Source organism: Dreissena polymorpha, chromosome 3, assembly GCF_020536995.1.
Source record: "Dreissena polymorpha isolate Duluth1 chromosome 3, UMN_Dpol_1.0, whole genome shotgun sequence".
Classification (NCBI taxonomy): domain Eukaryota; kingdom Metazoa; phylum Mollusca; class Bivalvia; order Myida; family Dreissenidae; genus Dreissena; species Dreissena polymorpha.
Genome location: NC_068357.1, coordinates 72,813,339 through 72,840,668, shown reverse-complemented (window position 1 = coordinate 72,840,668; position 27,330 = coordinate 72,813,339). Strand labels below are relative to the sequence as shown.

Here is a 27,330-nt window from a genome sequence, read left to right as displayed (position 1 = left end):
ATTAATTACAATATGCGTTTGTGAAACACAATGTCCCCCTTTATGACGTTTGACCTTGACGGATGACCTTGACCCTTCACCACTCAAAATGTGTAGCTCCATGAGATACACATGCATTTCAAATATAAAATTGCTAGCTTCAATATTGCAGAAGTGACATAACATGAGCAATTTTGACCCATATATTTGACCTTGAAGGATGACCTTGACCTTTCACCACTCAAAATGTGCAGCTCCATGAGATACACATGAATGCCAAATATCAAATTGCTATCTTCAATATTGCAAAAGTATTCATAAAATAAGCGATTTGGGCCACATATATTTGACCTCTGACCTTGAAGGATGACCTTGACCTTGACCTTTCACCACTCAAATTGTGCAGCTCCATGAGATACACATGCATGCCAAATATCAAGTTGCTATCTTCAATATTTCAAAAGTATTCATAAAATAAGCGATTCTGGCCACATATATTTGACCCCTGACCTTGAAGGATGACCTTGACCTTTCACCACTCAAAATGTGCAGCTCCATGAGATACACATGCATGCCAAATATCAAGTTGCTATATTCAATATAGCAAAAGTTATTGCAAAATGTTAAAGTTGGCGCAAACCAACCAACCAACGGACCAACCAACCAACAGACCAACCAACAGACAGGGCAAAAACTACTATGGGGGACATAAAAACCCTATAAATCACAGTTAAAGTCACAGTGTATAAGGTATGACATAGCCTTATATGAGGTATGATTAATCCTGCTACAACACAGGAAATGTTTGTATGCATGTATGCCCCCTGCACCCAACTAACAAAAATTGTACCGTTAAATGGTTTCAATTCTAAAAATTTTTTTGCAAAATTGCCCAAAAGTCCTATTTGTCTCTGGAAAACTAAATATGCAATCTCACTTTTACGTTGCAAATACCCTTGTCCTTTAATAATAAGGAAATGGATGTATGAATAATATTTTTTACCAAAAATTCTGAAAGAATTATCCTTGCTTGATTCATGCTGGTGGAATGAGTTAATTTAAAGTTTCTAAGATATTGAAGACATTTTTAACAAGAGCTGTCAGAGGACAGAGCACTCGACTATTCGAGTGCTTGACATTATAACATAAGCCATCATGGGGAAATTGTTCATATTTAATAATTTATTAGACGATCTTTCAAAAATAAAAAAAGGAACAGAAAATAAAAAAAAAAAATTTGGGGGGGGGGGGGGGGGGGTTGAGAGGGGGTATAATGTGGGGTATGGTCATTTATTAGACGATCTTTCAAAAATAAAAAAAGAAGAAACAAAAAATTGGGGTGGTAGAGGGGTGAGAGGGGGGTATAATGAGGGGTGTGGTAATTTATTAGATGATGTTTTAAAAAAAATTGAGGGGGGTAGGGGGGGGAGGGGTGTGAGAGGGAGGTGAGAGGGGGGTATAATGTGGGGTAGGGTAATTTATTAGATAATGTTAAAAAAAAATGGGGGGGGGGGGAGGTTGGGGGGAGGGATTTTGGGTAGGGGCGTGGGATATTGTTTAGGTGGTATTCAGGTAAGTGTTGTTTTGTCAAAGTATTAATAAAATGTGATCATAAATAAAGAAGTTATGGCAATTTAAGCATTATGTTCAATAATTTAAGTGTAAAAGGGGCCATAATTATGTAAAAATGATTGATTGAGTTGTCTGCTCTTGTTTATAAGTTGGGGTCATGTTGGTAAACAAGTATGCAAAATATGAAAGCAATATGTCAAGGGACAAAGAAAATATTTAGGGTAGTACGAAAACTTTAACATTTTGCACGCTAACGCTAACGCAGACGCCGGGTTGAGTAGGATTGCTTTACTATATATATTTTATATATAATAGTCGAGCTAAAAATACATATGGAATGAGTGATATATTGACGTCATCATTTGATGACGTTCAATTGAACGAATGATAATGGCTACTAAAATTCGTTAAGCTCCAGCGTATAGCAGCGATTTTATCCTCTAGGAAACTGGCCCAATGCGTTTGCTGAAATTTGACATGTATATGGACCAGAACGCAATCTACTCGATGGCATGTTCGTCATTTATGGGAAAAATCTAGTTTTTGATAATATGACGAAAAAGTGGTGTTTTTTATTGCGCAATCGCTATAAACACGTGGCTTGGCTGGAAGTAAATGTAGCGTTAATAGCAACCCCAAGACAATTCACCCCCAGGAGACAATTCACACGCTTCACAATTCAAATTTGATTTAAAAAAAAAAATCTACCCAAAATATTTCGTACCCATCTTTTGTTCGTACCCATATTTTGTTCGTACCCATTTTTTTCGTACCCAATTGTTTTTTGTACCCAAATTTGTTTGTACCCAATTTTTTTTCGTATCCATTTTATTTGTACCCAAATGTTGTACGTTCCCAAATTTGTTCGTATCCAATTTTTTTTTCGTTCCCTTTTTTTTCGTACCCAAATTTTTTTTGAACCCATTATTTTCGTACCCAAATTTTTTTCGTACCCAAATTTTTTTTACACAATTTTTTTTTCATACCCATTTTATTTCGTACCCAAAAGTTTTTCGTACCAACATTTTTTTTCGTACCCAAATTTGTTCGTATCCATTTTTTTCGTACCCACATTTTTTCGTTCCCAAATTTGTTCGTACCCAAATTTTTATTTGTACCCATTTTTTTCGTACACAAATAGGTGTTCGTATCCTTTTTTTTTTCAAACTAGTTTTTTTTTACTCAAATTTGTTTTCGTACCCAAATTAGTTTTTTTTCCTACAAACATATTTTTCGTACCCATTTTTTGTTTGTACCGAATTTTTTTTCGAAATAATCGGTTTTCAATTTGATTTGATCCTCCCACTCATTCCATTCCGCGAAACCCTTAAGGTGTCGCAACTCTAGTATCTAAGTTTCAACTTTTCTTTTTATGATGGTGACTTGACAACCGAAAATGACAGTTCCAGTTTTATATTTTGACAAGCTAATTACCAGTATATTCTCATACAGCCCACAATAACTTGCACCTATATTTTGTAATCCTTCGGTGTTTATCTTTATTTCCATATGTTCATATTTTTTGTTTTTGTTGTTGCTTTGTAATATTTCAAAGTAAATTACAGATAAGCTTACACAATAAAATTGTGAGCAATACATATCAAAATCAAAAACTGATCATAAATATTCTTAAAAAAATTAACATTTTACCCTAAAATGACTATGAAAATTAATAGTTAAATTTTCATATTTATATGTAGATTATTTTAGAAAAGTTAATTATGTTTTCTTTTCACTTCCAACAAACTAATTTGTTTTCTAAATAAAGCATTTGCATTACCTTGCAATCATATTTTAAGTTAAAAATACAATGACATCTGTTAACCCTTTACCACTTAGATATGTGTTTGTAGTCCCTCAGAAATTTAAATTTAATTAAAGACCTTTCTTACTAGACTCTAGTTTTAAAGGCTTCATTTCCAACCCTTAGTTACTGATGAGCAGCAAACAGCATAAAACCTGAACAGACCTTGAGTTACTCTGATTTTATGTTCTGGTTTTATGCTGTTTGCACATAACTTTTTTCGCTTTGCTTCCGAGTGGGAAGGGTTAACAAGAGGACCACAGGCCCAAATTAATGTGCTCATCTGAGACCCCAAGGAAGTCTAAACTGTTCAGGGCAGGTAATATTCACAAGGTTTCACAATAGTCATCTAGCAGCTATGGCTTTTAACAAACCACAACTGTTTTGGAAACTCAGCACAGAAATCATGACAACACAATAGTCTGAGAAATTTTCTTGGTGAGTTGGTAAAAAAAGGTAAATTCAAGACTTCTCAAATAGTTTTTCTATAGCCACATAGCAGCCATGTTTTTCAATTGACAAAAACCATATTTCATTTGTCAGAGAAATCATCAGAACAAATATTGTGAGCATGTTTTAAGAAGAAGAACAAGCAAATGTGACTTTTAGAGTGTTCACAAAATTTTTGTTTCTAGATTTTTTCTAGAGTAGTTAAAAGGTTTTCTACGATTTGACCTGGTGACCTATATAATGAAAGAATTTGACCCATATTCAAACAAGCTTAGATATTGTCTAAATATAGATTGTCACCAAGTTTCATTAACAATCAGTCATAATTGTGTCCTCCAAGTTTTTTGGACCCACGTGGCCAAGATTCAAACCCAGCATAGAACATGTCAAAATAAACATTTTAAAAAGGTTTTATCAATAGACACACAAATATAACCATTAGAGTGGTAACCCGGATTTTAACTCGGACTAAATTTTGGTCAAGATAAACTTTTATCAAGTTTCAGGAACTATGACATTTATAGTTTTTCCTTTGAAATCTCCATTGACAACATTCTGTTAAGCATTCTGTATTTCAACTAAGAAGACAGAGCTGCAACCAGTGTATACCTGGTCAAGAAGTGACTGCGGCAGTAATTCTTCATCTGAGAGTGACCACCAAATGCCTGATCCCTCCTTGGCAACCAGGGTTTTGATGTGCTCTATTATAGGTCTGTTACAAACAAGACAATCATCATCATGCAGTTCTATGTTTATAATGACGTTTTTTTAAAATATTTTGCTAGTATAACTAATTAAACAACAAGAGATGTGTTTGTCAGAAACAAAATGCTCCCTACTGCGCCGCTTTGATACATGTTTCTTGACCTTTGACATTGAAGGATGACCTTGACCTTTCACCACTCAAAATGTGCAGCTCCATGAGATACACAGGCATGTCAAATATCAAGGTGCTCTGTAAAGGGACATAGAAGCTATGAGCATTTTTCGCAACCTAAATGCGAAACCTAAATGCAAAGTGTGACGGAAAGACAGATGGACGGTCTGATCACTATATGCCCTCCTTCGGGGGCATTAAAATCAAAACTGGTATATAACTTATTTACTATCTCCTTTGTTTAATCAGTCTGTTTTCTGAGAAAAAATTGTGCATCTTTATAATCTGAGAGCTTTCCTCATTTTGGCAAAAACATGTAATGGAAAAGAGGAAAATCTACTAATCTATGGAAAACAAGGGACAAAATTGTCACAAAACCAGGTTTTCATTGTGAAAAAAAAATCTGATAAAGGGAGAAAACTCAAAGTGAACTTTTGAAATAAACAAACAAAATTAACCCCCTTTGTAAGTTTGTTTTTAAAAAAAATATATTTTTAGTCGTGGCGACCTTGACATTGGAGATATTGACGTGATTCTTTCGTGCGACACACCGTCCCATGATGGTGAACAAATGTGCCAAATGATTTTAAAATCTCACAATGAATGACATAGTTATGGCCAGGACAAGCTCATTTATGGCCATTTTTGACCTTTGAACTCAAAGTGTGACCTTGACCTTGGAGATATCGACGTAATTATTTCGCGCGACACACCGTCCAATGATGGTGAACAAATGTGCCAAATGATTTTAAAATCTGACAATGAACGACATAGTTATGGCCCGGACAAGCTTGTTCCGCCCGCCCGCCAGCCAGCCAGCCAGCCAGCCAGCCCGCCCGCATTCGCCAATCTAATAACCAGTTTTTTCCTTCGGAAAACCTGGTTAATTTAATAATAGATTCTACCCAAGAAACCTCCGCAGTGATGGGTCATTGTTTACCTGGAAGTAAGAGCCTGCTTGGTTTGTCTGTGGTAGAACACAGGTATAGGCACGCCCCAGACACGCTGTCGTGAGATACACCAGTATGACCGGGAACCCAACATGGCTGCCTTGCTGGACACCAGACTCGATGGAAATATAGTGACATCTTGAAGGCATTCCTGAAATTGTATAACAAACTTAATAATAAGGGAGAAACAGTATAAATGTAGTCTTAAGTGGCTTATAATTAGGAAGGCTTGAGCATTAAGTAATTAACAAATATTGATAATAGCCAACTCTTTTTTGTTGTTGTTGTTTGCAACAATTTTCTTCCGTGTTTTTTATTTAATAGTCCTTTCATACTCTGATTAAAGGCCCTATAAAGGTGACAAATCTAATTATTATGCATATAAACTTGTCTAATTTTTACCGGATTTCATATACTCTTGCATAAAAATGCTAATAATACAGCTGAGGTGCAACGTCGTCAAGAAGTATTGAAGATATACCCGTTTCATATTTGGAAGAAATGTTTACAACTTTGCAACTAACGTGTTGTGTAGCCCCAAAGCAGTGACGTATGCTAAAAATAGCCAAAAGAACATTCACTTTTAATAATATTTAAAACAACTTTTTACCAGCAAAAAGTAACTAATTAGGTCACTACAAACGCTTTGACCATTATTAGAAGAGACATACTTTGTGAGTGATACCGGAAAACATTGAAAATCAACGATATATTTTTGGTGACCTGAGTCACTTTCAATTTCCCGAGTAAACAGCGATGTAAATAAACTGATTGTTTGTAAACATGATTGACTTGGAGGACACTGTATTTTGAGCTCAAAACCCGTTGTATTGCTCATATTTTTATAGCAATGTCCAATAGCACATATATATTGTTTTTTCATAACCTTTATATATAAAATAATGAAAAAAATATTTAAAAATCGGTAAATAATTACGGATCTTCACCTTTATAGAGCCTTTAAATAATATTTGCATGTTTTCTTATTCAAATGTTCTTTTGTTCAAGGTTACATGTTTCACTGATATATTCTACTGTTTAATATTCCATAAGGATTAAGACAAGCGATGTTTCCTGTTAAAACAATTTTTGCCAATAAAATTCTTTCTTGTATTAAAAAAATCTAACAAATTTATAACTATTAGCTATTTTGCAATAGTCTTCTGACAATGAGAACAATTTTTCCAAATACGCTAAGAATATCTGGATATTGTCTCAAGAGTGTATTTATAAGCCCAGGTAATTTTTAAAAAACTAAATCAATACAAAAATGTGCTAAAAATGCAGTTCAATGGGAAACATGCTTCTAAGTGTTCGACATGTAAACATTTTAGTAAATTTCTGAGCTTATAATATCATGCAGGCCCAATTCCAATCAGAACATGTGTTCTCATGCTGGCTTGTTGATGAACCAAATCAATACAAGAATGTGCTAACCAATGCAGTTAAATGGGAAACTTGCTTCTAAGTGTTCTACATGTAAACATGTTCAGTAAAACTCTGAGCGTTTTATGTAATGAAGACTTAATTCCAATCAGAACATGTGTTCTTACGCTAGCTTGTTGATGAAGTGCCCTGGTGTCAATAAACCACTGTCTACTGGTGCGTATGATGACAGGTTTCTTGGTCCGCCAGTCATACGGGTAGCTGTGAGTGAACGCCTCCTTGTGCAGTAGCATGTCGCCAAGCTTCTCAAGGACTAACAATCAAGAGACACCGATCATTTATAATCCTAGGGCATATTTACAAGGGATGGAAAAATTATTTGAATATTCTATTGAATGGTCATTATTCGAATAACAGAATTGATATTCGCATATTCGTAATATTTTTTCAAGCGTAATTGCCCTACTATTTAATGGCCTGCGAGCCGCTTACTAATTGGCACCTGAAATCATTTGGGAATACATGTAACATGTTTGATGTAACGTTCTTCATGTCAAACTGATAACGCAGCCCGTATCAGCATTGATTGTGTAATGCAATATACGCACTCTATGAAAGGCCCCGAACTGTTGCTTGTCGATGGGATGCCAAATAACGGCTTCAATTGAGTTGTGAATAATAATTAAGTTTCTGTGATCACAGTATGAACAGCCATTAAAATGTGTGATTGACTGAAATTGCGCAATGCAATACACACACTCTAAGAAAGGGTCCGAACTGTTGTTTGTCCATTAGGTGCCAATTAAGGGCTTCAATTAACTGGCGAATACTAATTAAGTTTCTGTGATCACAGTTTGAACAGACATTAAAATATGTGAAAGCATAAATTGCATTAAAAAGGTGCTGTCACCACCGAAAGGCTTTGAGATGTACTTTGCATGATTAATTGATGTGTTTCTTTTTATAAACTTACACGTTATCTTTACTTTAAAATTTCAAATAAACTTTAAATTTCATGACATGATGTTTTTCCTTATATTTGTTCTTGAATATTTAGTGCACTTTGCATGCCTTATTGATATGTTTCTTTATACCCAACTCAACTCATCTCAGTTTATTAAGTAAATAAAGGCCGTTGGCCCAAAATACACAGTATTTTATCTAAACGTACATGCTATTGTTACATTAAACTTTCAAATAAAAATAAAATTCTATGACATGATGTTTTTCCTTCTTTTTATGCCCGATTACAGTATCAGTCATAGTATTAGCCGACAGCGATACAATGATTCGATAGCAACATAAATAAACAGCCTCGTATTCAGCAAACGGATATAACTTACAAAACAATGGAAGTTAACACAGAACAAGTTTTACTCTTTTCTGATATATACTCGCCTAAATAGACTTTTTCAAAGTTTGTTTTTACAATTAAGCTACATTTTCTTTCTATTTCTCAACACAACAATTGTATTTTCAATTGTATTTCTGTGTCAATGTATATTTAATATCCCTACTGGATACGAAACTGAGTAATAGAAGTTAAATCAATCCAGCCGTTTTATGCGAATATTCGATTGAATAGATTTTCGAATATTCCAATAACGATATAGGTATTCGATGCAATCCATAATATTTACACAATTTTTTATGAAGAATAACAATTGTTTAACTTGGGTAGGGGCTTCATATGTTGTAAAAACCCAACATTAAATATATAATAAACTTATTATACATTCATCCCCAGGTTCTTTCTCATCATTTTGGGAATATTACCTACATCTATTATATATACAGATTATCTTTCTTTAATATTATCGCTCAGATTCTTGCGAACTAGACTGTTCACATGTTTTCACAATATACATATAGAGAAAACTGCCCCACCCCCTGGCGGCCATATTTATCCACCCATCATGACCATTTTCGAACTTGTCTGAGATATCTATAAAATCCATGTTAAGAAAAATTTTAATGATGATTGGGCAAAAAATTTGACTTCTACAGTGTTCACAAGCTTTTTTTACTATATAAATGTGTTTTCTGGATATGACGGTTGAGTTCGAAAATGGTTCAGATCGGTAAAAAAACATGGCCGCCAGGGGGGAGTCATTTGTTTTTTTACTGATCCGAACCATTTTCGAACTCAACCGTCTTATCCAGAAAACACATGTTCTGACCAAATTTCATGAAGATTGGACCAACAATGTGACTTCTAGAGTGTTCACATGTTTTCACATATACATATAGAGAAAACTCCTCCGCCCCCTTGCGGCCATGTTTTTTCACCGATCAGGATCATTTTCGAACTCGTCAATAAAACCAATGTTTTGACCAAGTTTTATGATGATTGGGCTAAAATTGTGACTTCTAGAGTGTTCACAAAGTATCTCTATAGCCATATAAGGAATACTGCCCCGCCCCCTGGCGGCCATGTTTTTCAACGGACTCGAACCATTTTTGAACTCAACCAACATATCATTTAGACAAACATTTCTACAAAGTTACATGAAGATTGGGCATCAAATGTGACTTCTACAGTGTTCACAAGGTTTTTCTTATTTTTGACCTAGTGATCTAGTTTTTGACCCATGTGGCCTCTGGAGTGTTCACAAGGCAAATGTTGACGGCGCACGATGCACGACGGACAAAAGGCGATCACAAAAGCTCAACATGAGCACATTGTGCTCAAGTGAGCTAAAATGGGCCATGCTCTGTGAAAATGGGGTTTAAATCATGTGCGTAAAGTTTCGTCCCAGAATAGCTTGTAAGGTCCGCACAGGTTAATCAGGAAAGACAATTTCCACCTAAACTGGATTTTTGCTTAGAAGAGACTTTCTTGAAACGAACAAGAGATGTGTTCGTCAGAAACACAATGCGCCGCTTTGAAATAAAATTTCTATTTATCATTTGGCAGGTATAGAAATAATCTCCCTTTAAAGCTTATTACTTCCCCCTGGATTTTGTCCAATCCAACTAGGGCAGGGGGGGGGGTCCTGTAGACAGTCAAAAATGACTAAGTCAGACATCACTGACTGACAACCAAGGCCTGTGATTTATCAAAGAGATCATAGCCAGAGTTCATCATGTATCTATGGACATAAGTCCACAGGTATGTAATGAACCCTACCATTCACAAATTAGTACAGGGAAGAAATGATAATTATATCATTTAAAAAAACCTTTGACAAATCAATCATTTGAGTTATAAACAAGAGTTCCGCGGTCGGAGATGACCGCATTGAAGCTGGATTTTTGATTTAAATGACAGGAAAGTACCATATAACATGGAATAAGAACTTTAACATTTTTACCTACCAAAGTTATAAGAACTTTAACATTTTTACATTCAAGGTCACAGTGACCTTGACCTTAGAATGAATGACCTTGAAATGACCAGTGGTCATCTAAGTGTGCTTGCAAACCTTCATGTCAAGTTTGAAGACTCTATGTCCAAGCATACCAAAGTTATAACAATTTTAACATTTTAACATTTAAGGTCACAGTGACCTTGACCTTCAAATGAATGACATTGAAATGACCAGTGGTCATCTTCTAGTACTGGCCAATCTTTATTTCAAGTTTGAAGACTCTAGGTACAAGCATACCAAAGTTATAACATGAAATAAGAACTTTAACATTTTTACATTCAAGGTCACAGTGACCTTGACCTTCAAATGAATGACCTTGAAATGTCCAGTGGTTACTTACTAGTTCTGGCCAACCTTCATGTCAAGTTTCAAGACTCTAGGTCCAAGCATACCAAAGTTATAACAACTTTAACATTTTTACATTCAAGGTCACAGTGACCTTGACCTTCAAATGAATGACCTTGAAATGTCCAGTGGTTACTTACTAGTTCTGGCCAACCTTCATGTCAAGTTTCAAGACTCTAGGTCCAAGCATACCAAAGTTATAACAACTTTAACATTTTTATATTGAAGGTCACAGTGACCTTCACCTTCAAATGAATGACCTTGAAATGACCAGTGGTCATCTGTTAATCCTGGCCAACCTTCATGTCAAGTTTGAAGACTCTAGGTCCAAGCATACCAAAGTTATACCATGAAATAAGAACTTTAACATTTTTACATTCAAGGTCACAGTGACCTTGACCTTCAAATGAATGACCTTGAAATGACCAGTGGTTACTAACTAGTTATGGCCAACCTTCATGTCAAGTTTCAAGACTCTAGGTCCAAGCATACCAAAGTTATAACAACTTTAACATTTTTTATATTGAAGGTCACAGTGACCTTGACCTTCAAATGAATGACCTTGAAATGACCAGTGGTCATCTGTTAATCCTGGCCAACCTTCATGTCAAGTTTGAAGACTCTAGGTCCAAGCATACCAAAGTTATACCATGAAATAAGAACTTTAACATTTTCGAGCACGCCGCCACCCCGCCCGCCCGCCCGCCCGCCCCCCCCGCCCGCCCGCCCCCCCCGCCCGCCCGACAACATCAATCTATAAGCCGAGATTTTTTCGAAAAAAATCCGGCTAATAATCAAAATAAAAAAATCTGTACAGTAACTGTGAAAAGAACTTAAATACTTGTTAAGGAAATATATAACCTGAGATTTATAATTATATAAATTACTTCCCTTGAAAATAATTGTCTCTAACAAATGTCAATTTTTAGTTGCAAATAATTAAAAGCCACTACCGTGACTGTAGATTCACCACTCAAAATGTGCAGCTCCATGAGATACACATGCATGCCAAATATCAAGTTGCCATGTTCAACATTGAATAATTATCTCCCTTTAAAGCTTATTACTTTCCTTGGATTTGTATTTTGACCTTAGACCTTGAAGGATGACCTTGACCTTTTACCACAATGTGTTTGTCAGAAATTGATTTATTTAACAAAAATATATAATTTGGCAGGTCAGATAATTATGTCCATTTAAAGCTTATTACTTCCCTTGGATTTGTTTTTTCGACCCTGTGACCCAGTTTTTGACCCAGCCTGACCCATATTCGAACTTGACCTTGATATTGTCTAGATACAACTTCTGCCAAGTTTCGTAAAGAACGGATGAAAACTATTTGAATAAGAGAGCGGACACGAAAAGTGTGACAGATGGACAGTGCGAAAACTATATACCCCCTTTTCTTCGAAAGGGGGCATAAAAATACCATAAATGCAAAACGTGTCGCCCCTGATTAGACTGTGCAGATTGCACAGGCTAATCTTGGATGACACTTTGCCCACATGCATTAAACTCCCTTTTCGCAGAGCACGACCCAAATATATATTTTAACCGACTGAATTCATTGGTTGCATTACTTTGTCATTATATCATTGATTCAGTATTACTGTGCCAATGTTGCATGGCTATTTGCATACTAAGCATACATTATGTGAATATTCAAAATTCCTACTACTGTAAGCGTTTTTTAAGAACCAAATCAACATAATCAAGCAATGAAAGAACTGATCCTAACAGGTTAGCACATATAGTCACCATACTATCATACTCTGCCAGTCTGTCTGTCCGTCACACTTTTCTGGATCCTGCGATAACTTTATAAGTTCTTTATATTTTTTCATGAAACTTGCAACATGGATAGATGGCAATATGGACATTATGCACATCATTTCATTTTGTTCCTATGTCAAAAATTGTGGTTGCTATGGCAACAAAAAAATAATAATCTGAAATTGGTGGAATTTCTGACAATGGTGGAGCCGGTAGGGAACCATATTGCTTGACAATAGCCTTGTACAAATATGTTTTTAGAAGAGTTACATACCGGTCAAATATAACTATACAATATTCACTTTTTATTCAATAAAAAACTGAAATTTCACAAAGATTGTACTCTCCTCAGTGCTTACTTGTTGACAAAAGGTGAAACTATTAAGCATTTTGTTTCAAAAGAATTACCGTACCTATAATGCAGTTGTTTAACTAACTAATCTGTTAACATACACCCACCTATATCCTCCACTTCTTTTCCAACTGGTTTACCAACAAGATCCTGACCAGCATTATCAGTATAGCAACAGTTGTCATCGAGAAATACTTCCTGAAATATAATAATTGCATGTAATTTCAGAATAATATTAAAAAAACTCTTTAAATTTGTTAGAAAACAAATGCTGTTTTAATGATGTAGACATACACTATACAAGAAAGAAATGCCTCGGTTTTAATCAATAAAAGCCTGTGCTAAAAATTGATGGCTGAATTACACCTAGCCCCAAATGAAAAAAGCCACAGACAGGACCACAGTCTTACAATGTAAATCTGATCACAGGCTTACAATGTCAATATGATCACAGGCTTACAATGTCAATATGATCACAGGCTTACAATGTAAATCTGATCACAGGCTTACAATGTCAATCTGATCACAGGCTTACAATGTCAATATGATCACAGGCTTACAATGTCAATATGATCACAGGCTTACAATGTCAATCTGATCACAGGCTTACAATGTCAATCTGATCACAGGCTTACAATGTCAATATGATCACAGGCTTACAATGTCAATATGATCACAGGCTTACAATGTCAATCTGATCACAGGCTTACAATGTCAATCTGATCACAGGCTTACAATGTCAATATGATCACAGGCTTACAATGTCAATATGATCACAGGCTTACAATGTCAATATGATCACAGGCTTACAATGTCAATCTGATCACAGGCTTACAATGTCAATCTGATCACAGGCTTACAATGTCAATCTGATCACAGGCTTACAATGTCAATCTGATCACAGGCTTACAATGTCAATCTGATCACAGGCTTACAATGTCAATCTGATGAGATTTTGCCAGTTGAAAATCATCATGGCCGTGTGAGGGCGCTGTGTGGACCAATCCTGTGCCTTTGTTTGCGGTCACATGACCTCCAGCCAGGAATGGCAGCTCTTCATTGGTCAACGGATGCTCATAGGTGACTCCACGCAAATCTGATCCTGTAATCAAACAACAAAACTATTATCAAAGACGCGTCAAAGTCTATGTGCCTTCTAACCAGGAAGATGGATTGCATATTCATGTACAGAACTGACCAAATCAAGCATGGACAATTTGCATACTGCAGGGATGGTACCGTAATACATTTTTTCTAAGATTTGACCTGGTGACCTAGTTTTTGAAAGTAAGGCCCCAGATATCAGCCTAGATATTTTCAATATAAACATTCTAAGCAAGTTTCATCAAGATTGAATGAAAAAGATTTGACCTCTAGTGTGATAAGGAGCTAAAAGTTGATAACACAGAAGCAAGGACACCTAGATGGACACAGGATCACAATAGCTCCGCATCAGCACATTGTACTAAGGTGATCTTAAACATTATGTGCATATACATGTATTTCAATGGTAATTGATTACATGTAATAAGGCTTTACTTACAACAAGAGATTGCCAAGCAATATGGTCCCCTACCAGTGAAACTCCACCATTGTCAGATTTCTTTTCTAAATTTTTATATTTGTTGCCATAGCAACCAGAATTTTTGATGAAGGAACAAAATGAAATGGCATGCATAATCTCCATATTGCCATCTATCCATGTTTTAAGTGTCATGAAAAAATATAAGTTACAGCAGGATCCAGAAAAGTGTGACGGACAGACTGACTGACTGACACACAGAACGCAAACCATAAGTCCCCTCTGGTTTCACCGGTAGGGGACAATTAAGCAGCATATAAACACTGTTTTAACAATCAATGTAGAACATGTATTATAAATACTTTTTTGACATTGAGTACAAAAACAAGTCTTTACCCATAAATGATCCAACATTTTGCAGTTTTTTTTCAAGGATAGATTGAAGCTTTTCCACAAAGCTATCCTCACAAAGGTACATATCACTGCTGTCTTCTTCCTCCATGCACATATACCTGCAGTAAATTTGTTTGGAATAACATTTTCAACAGTATTTCAATCATATTATAGCTGTCAATAAATTACCCTTTACCACTTAGATACGTATTTTGACGCATTTGTAGTCCCTCAGAATGTACATTTAATTAAATACCTAAAAAAAAAAGTTACCCGCAGGCTGTTCTGGTTTTATGCTGGTTGCAAAAGCCATTTTCACTTTGCTTCTGATGGGCAAACGGCTAAACTACTTATACTTTTCCTGGGGTAGCTGGTTTACCAATACTAAGTGCATATTCTTAAACTGGTAACTGACAACTACCCTTCTTGAAACAGATGATAGGGGAAACTGGCAATAGAAAATTTTTAATGACAAAGCCCGAACAAGTAACATAACCAGGCAGGGAAGCGATCCAGCGTGTGTATTATAGCTGTAGAATGCTAAGAAAAACACTCAAATAATGTGTGCATTTTGCTTCAATACCCAAATCTCTTACATCCTTTACTCTATTGAAAAAACGAATGGAAACAAATAGCATATTTGTTTTTGAATATTTGTCATTGAAGTTTTTGAGTATTTGATATTGGGGAGGGCATTACAGTCCATTTCATGATCTGGTTGGTTAAAACTTGCATGGCTCAAATTTCAGGTTTTCTCAGAGTCTTGTCAATTTTGTGCTGCTATAATCTCATGTAAATTGCTGTACCTTATATTCTCTGAGTATGCCACAGCCTGATTGGCAGGTAATGTCCAAGGAGTTGTGGTCCAGATAACAGCAAATACCCGTTTGTCTGGGCAGAAAACAAATTGTTGTGTGAATTATGTAATACACTCAGTGAATTTTAGAAAAATCTAATTTTGGGAGGATTAACTAAAGCTTTACTTTCATTTCCGGCATCGCCCTACATAAAAGCAGAGCAATACATATATTTCAAGTGACAAATTTTTTTCATTTCTATTTTGAAAAGAAAATAATAATAATAATAATACAGAATTCTGATTCACCATTGATATATACCAGTGTTAATGAAGGCAGGTTTGACCCTCAACAGGAGTCGAACATACACAGACGTGCTCACATGGCTGCTGTTGTACTCTAACTCAGACTCAGCAAGGGCAGTCCTATAACAAACATGCAGTTCCCATTAACACTTTACCACTAAGATATGTATTTAACCCTTTACCACTTAGATATGTATTTAACCCTTTACCACTTAGATATGTATTTAACCCTTTACCACTTAGGTACATATTGAACCCATTACCACTTAGATACATATTAACCCTTTACCACTTAGATACGTATTTTGACCATTCAGATATGCATTTTGACCTCTTAGATATGTATTTTGACCACTTAGATATGTATTTTGACCACTTAGATACATATTTTCACGCATTTGTAGTACCTTACAAAGTAAACTTTAAATAAAGACCTTTCTCACTCGCAGGCTGTTATGGTTTTATGCTGTTTGCAAATAGCCATTTTCATTTTGCTTCTGAGTGGGAAAGGGTTAAAGGAATCATTGTGTACATTGTTATATACAAGCATAATGTATTGACATTCAAAGATCCTTTTTGTTCATAAATTATTGACATTTCAGCAATGAACCATATTTATACATTCTATGAAGGTTGGAAATGATGTAGTTACTGGTTCCATCATAAAAATCTTCTTGATAAGTAATAATAATTTTATACCATTGAATGCACAATTCAGCAATAATATATATATATATATATATATATATATATATATATATATATATATATATATTGAAATGATAAATAAGACAACAAACAAGAGGGTCAAAGGTCCTAGATTGCTAACCTGCAACTAGGGATCTACCCAAACTAAAAAAAAAAATGTGTTAGACACTGATGCTTATTGTGCTTAGGTGAGCTGTAAACACCATATCTAATATAATTCTTAAAGTTTTTTTATAAAGGACCTAATTTAATATATTTATTTGTAAACAATATAAAACCTTGAAGATGGTGACCAATACACAGGCATCACATCTTGGTAGATATAGCTCTGCAGAGAAAACATCATCGTGTTCATTAATACTAACTACAAATACAAAGGTACAGGACTTACAGGGTGTTAAAGGGGCCTTTTCACAGATTTTGGCATTTTTTAACTTATTCATTAAATGCTTTATATTGATAAATGTAAACATTGGATCGTAAAAGCTCCAGTAAAAAATCAAGAATAAAATTAGAAAAAGAAAAAGAACATTGCCCGGAGCAGGTTTCGAACCAGTGACCCCTGGAGTCCTGCCAGAGTCCTGAAGTAAAAACGCTTTAGCCTACTGAGCTATTCCGCCGAGTACACATAATGACGTATTTTATACGTTATATAAGCAATCTTCGTAGTTTCACAAAATTTAACGACAAAAACAGAACTCTCCAAATTATTCAATCGTTTCGCGTTGCAACGCTTTATAATTTTTAGGTTTTAAAATCGTCAAAAGATGCATATAATGGCTATATTAGACCATGGTAGATGTTCAGTATTACTGTTTCCTCACAAATATCATAACTAAAACGAAAATTTGCGAATCTGAAGCAACTTTTTTCAATTTTGTCAATTTACCAAAGCGTGAAAAGATCCCTTTAAGTTTCAACACAGTAAGATGTGTATTTTATACCATACTTGTTCAAACCAGATGAAGCCATTAAGATGTATATAATTATGCTTAATTTTCCGGACAAAGCAAATACAAATGAAATTGCATAAAATAATATAAATTCTGTCATAATTATATAACAGCATAACATTAATCAACATCTTTCATGTGTTTGTCAGAAACAGATGGCTACCCTTCTGCCCCCCTTTGAAGCTTTATATTTGACCTTTGACCTTGAAGGATGACCTTTCACCACTCAAAATGTGCAGCTCCATGAGATACACATGCATGCCAAATATGAAGTTGCTATCTTCAATATTGCAAAAGTTATAGCAAAATGTTAAAGCTGGGGCAAACAAACAAACCAACAGACAGGGCAAAAACAATATGTCCCCCACTATAGTGGGTGGGGGACATAAAAATTCAACACAATACCTCCATCCAGCCAGGAATTATTCAGCTGAAACTGTCATTCTATTTTAAGTTAGAGTAACCTTGACACAACCAGCCCCAAATACAAACCTAAGCAAGGTTGTCATGCAAGCTTATAATATCCAAAGTTTCATGAAGGTTTGTCAACGAACAGTAAGGTTATCAGGTAGAAACTACCTACAGTCGAAACCCGATGGCTCGAACTCGCTTGGCTCGAATTTCCGGTTGGCTCGAACTCTCATCAAAGCACCGATTTTGTATTGCTATATATTCATATAAAATTTTGTTGGAAGGCTAAAATTCGCGAGGCTCGAATTATCCGATGACTCGAGCTGTTTTCACAGTCCCGGTGACAATTTTCACACGTTCTTTTGTTCGGATGGCTCGAACTCGGTTCAGATCGCATAAACTGTTAATCGATTAGAACCGCTTGATTAAAGGCACTCAATAATTGATTTAACACCGGTTGCAAAAATGTTGTAAACTTAATCATTAATTGATTTGGGTAAAAGATGACATTTTGTATTAATGTAATCAGAAATATCTCGAGAAGTGCGAAAACTCACAGCATGTTGAATCTCAACTGGATGTAGTAGAAAGCTTTGTTTGTCAACAACAGCTAAGGAACGCAACACAGACTAAATACATTAATAAATGTATTACTGTCTCATATGTAAATGATATGTTTATAGTGCTGATGCATGTTTTGATCCTTCGTGCTCTCTGTAACCAAAAAATGTGCTAAAACGTGCTGATATAATTTACTATATGATATTTGTTTTATTGTATTTGATACTGTTTAAAAATATTGGTAAATAAAAGTATTAAGTATATATTTTGTTCTTATTAATTCAAAAGCACAAAGTTGTATGAAGTAGTAAGGAGTTTAAGCGATATGTGTACTCTTCAACTGGTAAAAATGTACTGCTGGTCTTCCGGATGGCTCAAACTTGTGTTGGCTGTCCCGCTGAGTTCGAGCCATGAGGTTTCAACTGTATTTGATGCCGCACACCTGCCAACCCACCACACCAACCAGCCTGCGCTGCATACCCCAATCTGATAACAAGGATTTTCAACTTTGATGAGAACTTGATTAAATTTTTTGAATGTAATTCTTCATCAGACATAAGTACTTTATTGCACATTATTTAAGTGTCAATGAACCTTCTCTAAAAGTTGCATGAAAACTTCCAGCTGTGTTGCCTCGTATTCTGGGTGGAATGTGCAATATGGGGCAGTCCAGTCAGCCATCACCCCCCATCGGCTAAAGCACTTCATCTGAGCCTGAATGGAGCTCTCTGCAAACTTCTTGGCTAAAAGTGTAACAGGCTGATGCATCTCAGGACTATTTCTGATGTGTGTCTTTAAATAATTTGTTGAGGATAATTATATTATTAATTTAAATGTATGTTAAAATATATTTATTTTAAGAAATCTTTTTTGTGAGCTACCTAAATGATCTACATTGTATTGTCAACTGTCTGTTTTTGGAATGATGCCATGTACATGCAGATAATGGTAAATTTGGATACATGTAACAAATATCAATGGCTTTTCATACATACACATTTCCAAATTAATTAGATGTCATATATATATGAAGAGCAATGACTTTGCAGCATCAATATAATGAGGTATTATTTTGAACTATATCTCATGCTGTCCCTGACCTTTATACCAGTCAGCCATACCTTCCTCCCTGACCTGGACTGGTGTCAACCTCAGCTGGCCCCTGCCCTGAAGTGCCTTCAGTTCTATGGGCAGCCCGTGGCAGTCCCAGCCAGGGATATAGTGGACACGGTCTCCACGGAGCACGTGGTAACGATTAATGATGTCCTTCAATATCTGAAGTGTTCAGCAAGACAAAGTTGATTAATGTGATGTCAGGTTATGCTAGTTTTCATAATTTAACATTACAAAGTCTCCTAAAACAAAGCAATGTTAAGAGTCTTAACAATACAAAGAGAATTTTTCCTCATCACAATTTTAATTTCCTTGATTTATCTATATATTAAATAGATTAAACTGATATTTTTTATTTGGCTTATCATAACAGGATTGTTTTTTTATTTGCTCATTCGTAGTTGCCTTAAATTGCTAATTAGGGGTTAATCCAGTTGTGTATGTATAAAACAAAAGGAACCAAATTCCTAGAGAAGGACTGGTTGAAATACAATCACCTTGTTAATAGCATGTCCTACATGAGGGACTCCATTTGCATATGGGGGACCATCATGAAGAACAAACTCAGGTCCAGTGTTGTTCCTCAACTGCCAGTCATACAGACCAGCAAATCCACATATCTGGAATTAAAATAATACTTGGTGTATTTACAGAAAAAAAAAGTTGCATGCATTCCAAAAAAAATAGCTCTATGTTTGACGCATCCAAATTACATAATTTAAGGTTAGAAATCATCTGGCCAATAAAAACAATAATGAACAAGAGGGCCATGATGGCCCTGTATCGCTCCACTGCTGAAAAAAAGGCTGAAACAAATATTCTTGGCATGTGCAAATACTTAAATATAGGCCCTATTTAAGCACAAGTACACTTTTGTGACCCCCTGGGCTGGGTCAAATTTAACCCCAGGGGCATAATTTGAGCAAACTTTGTAGAGGACTACTATATCTCACTACATACAAAATGTGTCCTAGAGTTAAGGACAAGAATATTTTAAAAGTTTTCACAAAATAAGCAAGATATAAGCGTATATAATGTTCAATTTTGTGACCCGCGGGTCAGGATCAAATTTGACCATAAGGGCATAATTTGAACAAACTTGGTAGAGGACTATAAGATGTTACTGCATACCAAATATGGTAGCCATAGTTCAAATGGTTTTCGACAAGAAGATTTTTAAAGATATCACAAAATAGGCGCTTTATTAGCGTTTATTCAATTTTGTAACCCCCCGGGGCAGGGTCAAAGTTGACCCCAGAGGCATTATTTGAACAAATTTGGTACAGGTTTATTAGATGTCACTACATACCAAATTTGGTAGCCCTAGGCCCAATGGCTATGGACAGAAAGATTTTTAAAGTTTTCACAAAATAGGCCCCATTTAAGAGTATGTTCAGTTTTGTGACCCCCCTGGCAGGGTCAAATTTGACCCAAGGGGCATAATTTGAACAAACATGGTAGAGAACTATTAGATGTCACTACATACCAAATTTGGTAGCCCTATTCATTTTGGTAAAGGACAAAAAGATTTTTAAAGTTTTCACAAAATAGGCACTATATGAGCATATAATCGATTTTGTGGCCCCCAGGGCAGGGTCAAATATGACCCCTGGGGAATAATCGAAACAAACTAAGTAGAGGACTATACAATGTCACTGCATACCAAATTGTGTAGCCCTAGGCCTAATGGTTATGGACAATAATTTTTTTAAAGTTTTCACAAAATAGGCATCATATAAGCATATGTTCAATTTTGTGACCCCTGGGGCAGGGTCAAATTTTACCCCAGGGATAAAATTTGAACAAATTTGGTAGAGGACTATAAGATGTCATTACATACCAAATTTGATAGCCCTATGCCCGATGGTTATGGACAAAAAGATTTTTAAAGTTTTCACAAAATAGGCCTTATATAAGCATATGTTCAATTTTGTGACCCCCCGGGGCACGGTCAAATTTGACCCCAGGGGCATACTTTGAACAAACTTGGTAAAGAACTATAAGATGTCACTACATATCAAATTTGGTAGCCCTAGGCCCAATGGTTATAGACAAAGAGATTTTTAAATTTTTCACAAAATAAGCCCTTTATAAGCATTTATTCAATTTTGTGACCCCCGGGGCAGGTTCAAATTTGACCCCAGGGGCATAATTTGAACAAACTAAGAATAGAACTATTACATGTCACTAAATATCAAATTTGGTAGCCCTATGCCATACGGTTATGGACAAGTAAATTTTTAAAGTTTTCCCACAATAGGCCTTATATAAGCATATGTTCAATTTTGTGACCCTCGGGACAGGGTCAAACTTGACCCCAGTGGCATAATTTGAACAAACTTGGTAGAGGACTATAAGATGTCACTACATACCAAATTTGGTAGCCCTAGGCCCAATGGTTATGGACAAAAAGATTTTTAAAGTTTTCACAAAATAAGCCCTTTATAAGCATATATTCAATTTTGTGACCACCAGGGCAGTTTCAAATTTGACCCCTGGGGCATAATTTGAACAAACTAAGAAGAGAACTAATACATGTCACTACATACCAAATTGTGTAGCCCTATGCCATACAGTTATGGACAAGAAGCTTTTTAAAGTTTTCACAAAATAGGCCTTATATAAGCATATGTTCAATTTTGTGACCCTCGGGGCAGGGTCAAACTTGACCCCAGGGACACAATTTGAGCAAACTTGGTAGAGGACTATAAGATGTCACTACATACCAAATTTGGTAGCCCTAGGCCCAATGGATATGGACATTAAGATTTTTAAAGTTTTCACAAAATAAGCACTTTATAAGCATATATTCAATTTTGTGACCCCCGGGGCAGTTTCAAATTTGACCCCAGGGGCATTATTATAACAAACTAAGAAGAGAACTATAACATGTCACTACATACCAAATTTGGTAACCCTATGCCATACGGTTATGGACAAGTAGATTTTTAAAGTTTTCACAAAAAAGGCCTTATATAAGCATATGTTCAATTTTGTGACCCTCCGGGCAGGGTCAAACTTGACCCCAGGGGCATAATTTTAACAAACTTGGTAGAGGACTATAAAATGCCACTACATACCAAATTTGGTAGCTCTAGGCCCAATGGTTATGGACGAAATGATTTGTAAAGTTTTCACAAAATAGACCCTATATAAGCATATGTTCAATTTTGTGACCCCCGGGGCAGGGTCAAATTTGACCCCAGGGGCATATTTTGAACAAATTTGGTAGAGGACTATAAGATGTCTCTACATACCAAATTTGATAGCCCTAGGCTCAATGGTTATGGACGTAAAGATTTTTAAAGTTTTCACAAAATAGGCCTTATATAAGCACATTTTCAATTTTGTGACCCCCGGGGCAGGGTCAAATTTGACCCCAGGGGCATAATTTGAACAAATTTTAAAGAGGTTTACCCCAGGAACATTCCTGAGAAATTTCATCAGAATTGGACCAGTAGTTTAGGAGAAGAAGATGTTTAAAGGAAAAGTTAACGCACGGACGCACGCACGACAGACACAGGACCATGACATAAGCCCCGCTGGCCTTTGGCCAGTGGAGATAAAAACTATTGAACACCACTCATCAAATCACTATTATTTGGAATTATTTCTTTATCAAACTAAAATATACATTGTTTATTGAAATTGTCTAGCTCTTTTTCAGCTCAATTTTGAACTATATAAATAATCCCAGCGACACTTTGTGCAACTACCATGTAGTCAGCAGTGTTTATTTCTAAGGTGTACCTCAGCCCATGTGGTCTTTTAAAGTAGTCCTTGCACAGTTACTTTCTGGCATTCAATTATTTTCTGCCTGACCAATTCAGTTATGAATCGATGGTAGGTAATTGTTATTCCAACAATGTTCATTTAATATTATGTTGAATGCAAATTTTATTTTATATTAACTGGTTCTAATTTAATCATTTTCATAATATTTTCCATGCTTTCAGATCCTCTTAAAAGGACATGCTGTTGTTATTTTGTCTAAGTCTCTATAACACAAACGGACGATAAACTGTGCACACACATCTCGACCTGTGCGCTCAGACAAACTCTTGTTAAACATGAATGGGTTGTGTTTATTTCAAACTTGTGATACAAAGCTATAACCTAATTTTGAAAAATGAGCTGTGTCTTAAATTATGCAATAGTGAACAACTTCAGTGCCATCAGCACTTTGATTAAACTAATGTTCCAAGCAGAGAATTTACAATTGCCACTACTTTCAATATTTAATTACTTATCCTGCTCAAAGATGTAAATAAAATGCAATATGGTCTCAGTATTTTCAAGCATTACAGAATACTGGCACAAATACCTTTTGTATTTCTTTTTCGCGTAGTGGTGCATCTTTTAACGATATTGGAAATGCTGTTTTGGGCAAGTTTAAAGTTGAAGTGTATTTTTTGCTTCTCGACTTTTTCGTTGGTTTGTCATCGAATAAAAAGCGGCAATTAAGTCGAAGAGATGTATTTATTGATTTTATTAACCTATTTTGAAATGCACAATTCATTATTGTTTTAATTTTGCAAGTTAAACTCTGTCATGATTTCCAGGACGCCATGGAGGCTGACATATTTGGTAAAGGCTAATTATTTTCCGTTATCAACAAAATGGGGTGAAGCTCGTACATAGTGCATGATTGATAACTCGGGATATTTTGTCGATATGTTCATGTAAATCATTAATTAAATAACCATGGTATCCGGATCAACATTTCATAAAGGCTCCTGCATCAAGACTAAACAAGAGCACCGCATAACGGGTGTCACGCTCGGCTACAGGTGCAAGCTTGTCCGAATATTATTTTTTTCAAAGGTCACAGTGACCTTGACCTTTGACCTAGTGACCCCAAAATGGGTGTGGCGTGTAGAACTCATCAAGGTGCATCTACATATGAAGTTTCAAAGTTGTAGGTGGAAGAAATTTGATTTTAGAGCCAATGTTCAAAACCTTAACAAAATGTTAAGGTTTTAGCACGACGCGGACGGCGGACGTCAGGCGGCGGACGGCGGACGACACGACGAGCTGTCTATGACAATACCTCGGGTTTTCTCCGAAAACGCCGAGATAAAAACTGAAAGCCGAATCATACCTCATCTGAGGGAAAATTGTCTCCTTAAATCGGAACCACACAATAAAGCTAAAATCCTCAACAGACCATTCCAATATGCCTTCTCCCCAATCACATATGAAGCTTTATCGGACAGAGGCCCCGGCCCTCGTCCATCCATGCCAGACATCAACATCACAGAAAATGTAATAACTAAACGATTACAAAACCTTAAATTCCACAGAGCATCAGGTCCTGATAAAAAACATGCATAGTACTAAAGGAATGCAGTAAAGAAATATCCCCAATCCTGACTTCAATCCTCAACAGGTCCCGTCGCTTGGAAAAATCCCATCTGATTGGAAACGTGCCAATATATGCCCAGACAATAAAACAGGAGACAAACATAAAGCTATATATTAATTACAGGACAATATCACTTACATGCATTTGCAGTAAAATACTTTAAAAAGTTATCGCTAGCTCTATCTTGTCTTCCCTGGATAAAATAATATTTTATATGAAATCCAACACCGTTTTAGACCTATCAGTTTTTTCGAAACACAACTGATATCATTCCTCCAAAACATAACCCAATCAAATAATCAAGGTATATAAACTGACATCATCATTATGGATTTTGCTAAAGAATTCAATTAAGTACCCCACCAGCACCTCTTATATAAACTAAAATACAATGGAATTAATTTAAATGCTTATTTCTGGATATCTGACTAAAAGAACATAGACTGGTGTCCTGTAGGAAACCATGCCATACAATGTACCTGTAACCACATGAGTCCTACAGTGCACTGCCATGGAGCCCATCTTATTTCTGATCAATTCAATAAATATCTTTACTGATTATATAAAAGAAAACACTCTAAGAATTTATGCAAATGCTAGCATCATCTACAAAAATATCGACAACCTCTCCGACGCCCATAATCTCCAAATACATATTGAAGCTGCTGGTCGATTGGAGCAGGACTGGGTAATGAAATTCCACCCTGAAAATGCAACATCCTCAGCATTACTCAAAAAATAAACCCCATAATCTTCTCATATGAACTACATGATCACATCCTTCAAAAAGAAAATCACGCCAAATGTCTAGGTCTTTGACTCCAATGTAAACTCAAATGAGATAAACATATCAACTCGAGCATTAATAATGCAAACAAAGCACTAGGATTTCTTCGCCTCAACCTAAAAATTAGCTCAATAAAAGTTAAAGATCATGCTTGCAAACAGGGCTGGTCTGGTCTCTGACCGTCTTAGCCATATAGTATGTAGATTCTAACCATATATGGCGCTAATCATGCGCATGCTCGGACGAGGGGAATACTGACGAAACCGATTGAAAGGGAATTGTCAGCCATCTTGGACGATTATTGTCAAAGCAATGTGCTTGAACAATAGTTAGGCCTAAATCAGAATACTCCTCCAGTGTCTTGGATCCACATACAAAAGCTCAAATAAATAAACTTGAAAAACGTACAAAGAAGCTTAGAAGCTCAACGTTTATTATTCATTGAAACTAACAATCAATGTGATAATATTCTTGATACATGTACATGTAGTTCTTGCCAAATGTATTGTTTAACGGCTTTGGTGGTAGAAATCTGCCGCTATCTAGATGCCTAGTTTCGATCTAAACAAGAGCGATGTCTGGGCCCGGTTCAGATTCGTCTCCTTCCTTGGATGGCTATTGTGAAAGCGATGTGCTTGAACAATAGTTAGGCCTAAATTATAATACTCCTCCAGTGTATTGGATCCACATACAAAAGCTCAAATAAATCAACTTGACAAAAGTACAAAGAAGCTTAGAAGCTTAACGTTTAGTATTCATTGAAACTAACAAATGTATTGTTTACCGTCTTTGGTGGTATAAATTTGCCGCTATCTGGATGCCTAGTTTCGCTCTGAACAAGAGCGATGTCTGGGCCCGGTTCAGATTCGTCTCCTTCCTTGTAAATATATTCAACAAGACGACACTGGAAACTCGGGCCATGTGGCTGGTAGACGTGCGAATACTGTGCATCAGCATTACACACAATTCGAACATGGTGAATTTTGTATCATTTTATTTCATCAGAATTCAACAAGACATGGGCACACGTTATGCCACAAAGACTGTATGAGGGTGTTCAATAAATCATCCAAAAGTCTCTGCCTATACGCACTCTATTTCACGGCACATGCGAACTTTTTCGTGCATTTGATCTGACAATTGTGTGTACGGAACAAATAAACCTTTTCGAACATCCTAAGGAATGCAGTCCTTGTCATGGACATAAAAGACCAATAGAGCTTCGATAGGTTTGGTTTATTTCTGGTGCATTATATGGAGTACGGAGTATATAATTGGTTTGTATTGCTTCACAATCTCGCTTTTAATGTTAAGGTTTTGGTGAAAGTACACACACATTTTCGCGTTCTTGGATATTTATTTCCTGAGTTTCATGCGCATGTTCTTTGCTTTCTACTTCACACATGAATTCTTCCTCTGAGTCGTACTTATTTTGTTCATGTATGAAATGCCAAAGATCCGTGTGACCAAAGATGTACTTCTCGTGAAGTAATAATCATGCGATGTTTAAAAAAAACACACCCCGTATTATTTCCCGATTTTTTTTTTATGGAAAA

At 35.9% G+C, this 27,330-nt stretch overlaps 1 protein-coding gene across 1 annotated transcript in view; it reads right to left on the bottom strand.

The window, feature by feature from the left end:
* The window catches only part of LOC127874739 (isoleucine--tRNA ligase, mitochondrial-like), a 40,592-nt gene extending 16,382 nt beyond the window's left edge, over positions 1–24,210 (bottom strand). Inside the window, exons 1-13 of the mRNA XM_052419289.1 lie at positions 23,947–24,210; positions 20,120–20,242; positions 19,631–19,784; positions 19,104–19,252; positions 16,863–16,912; positions 15,893–15,996; positions 15,581–15,665; positions 14,778–14,893; positions 13,795–13,961; positions 12,967–13,057; positions 7,186–7,331; positions 5,623–5,783; positions 4,415–4,517 (exon numbers count right to left, since the gene is read on the bottom strand). Of these exons, the coding sequence (XP_052275249.1) occupies positions 4,415–4,517; positions 5,623–5,783; positions 7,186–7,331; positions 12,967–13,057; positions 13,795–13,961; positions 14,778–14,893; positions 15,581–15,665; positions 15,893–15,996; positions 16,863–16,912; positions 19,104–19,252; positions 19,631–19,784; positions 20,120–20,242; positions 23,947–24,141 (1,644 nt within the window). The 5' untranslated portion in view covers positions 24,142–24,210. The remainder of the gene's footprint in view (positions 1–4,414; positions 4,518–5,622; positions 5,784–7,185; positions 7,332–12,966; positions 13,058–13,794; positions 13,962–14,777; positions 14,894–15,580; positions 15,666–15,892; positions 15,997–16,862; positions 16,913–19,103; positions 19,253–19,630; positions 19,785–20,119; positions 20,243–23,946) is intronic.
* Positions 24,211–27,330: the final 3,120 nt, after the last annotated feature.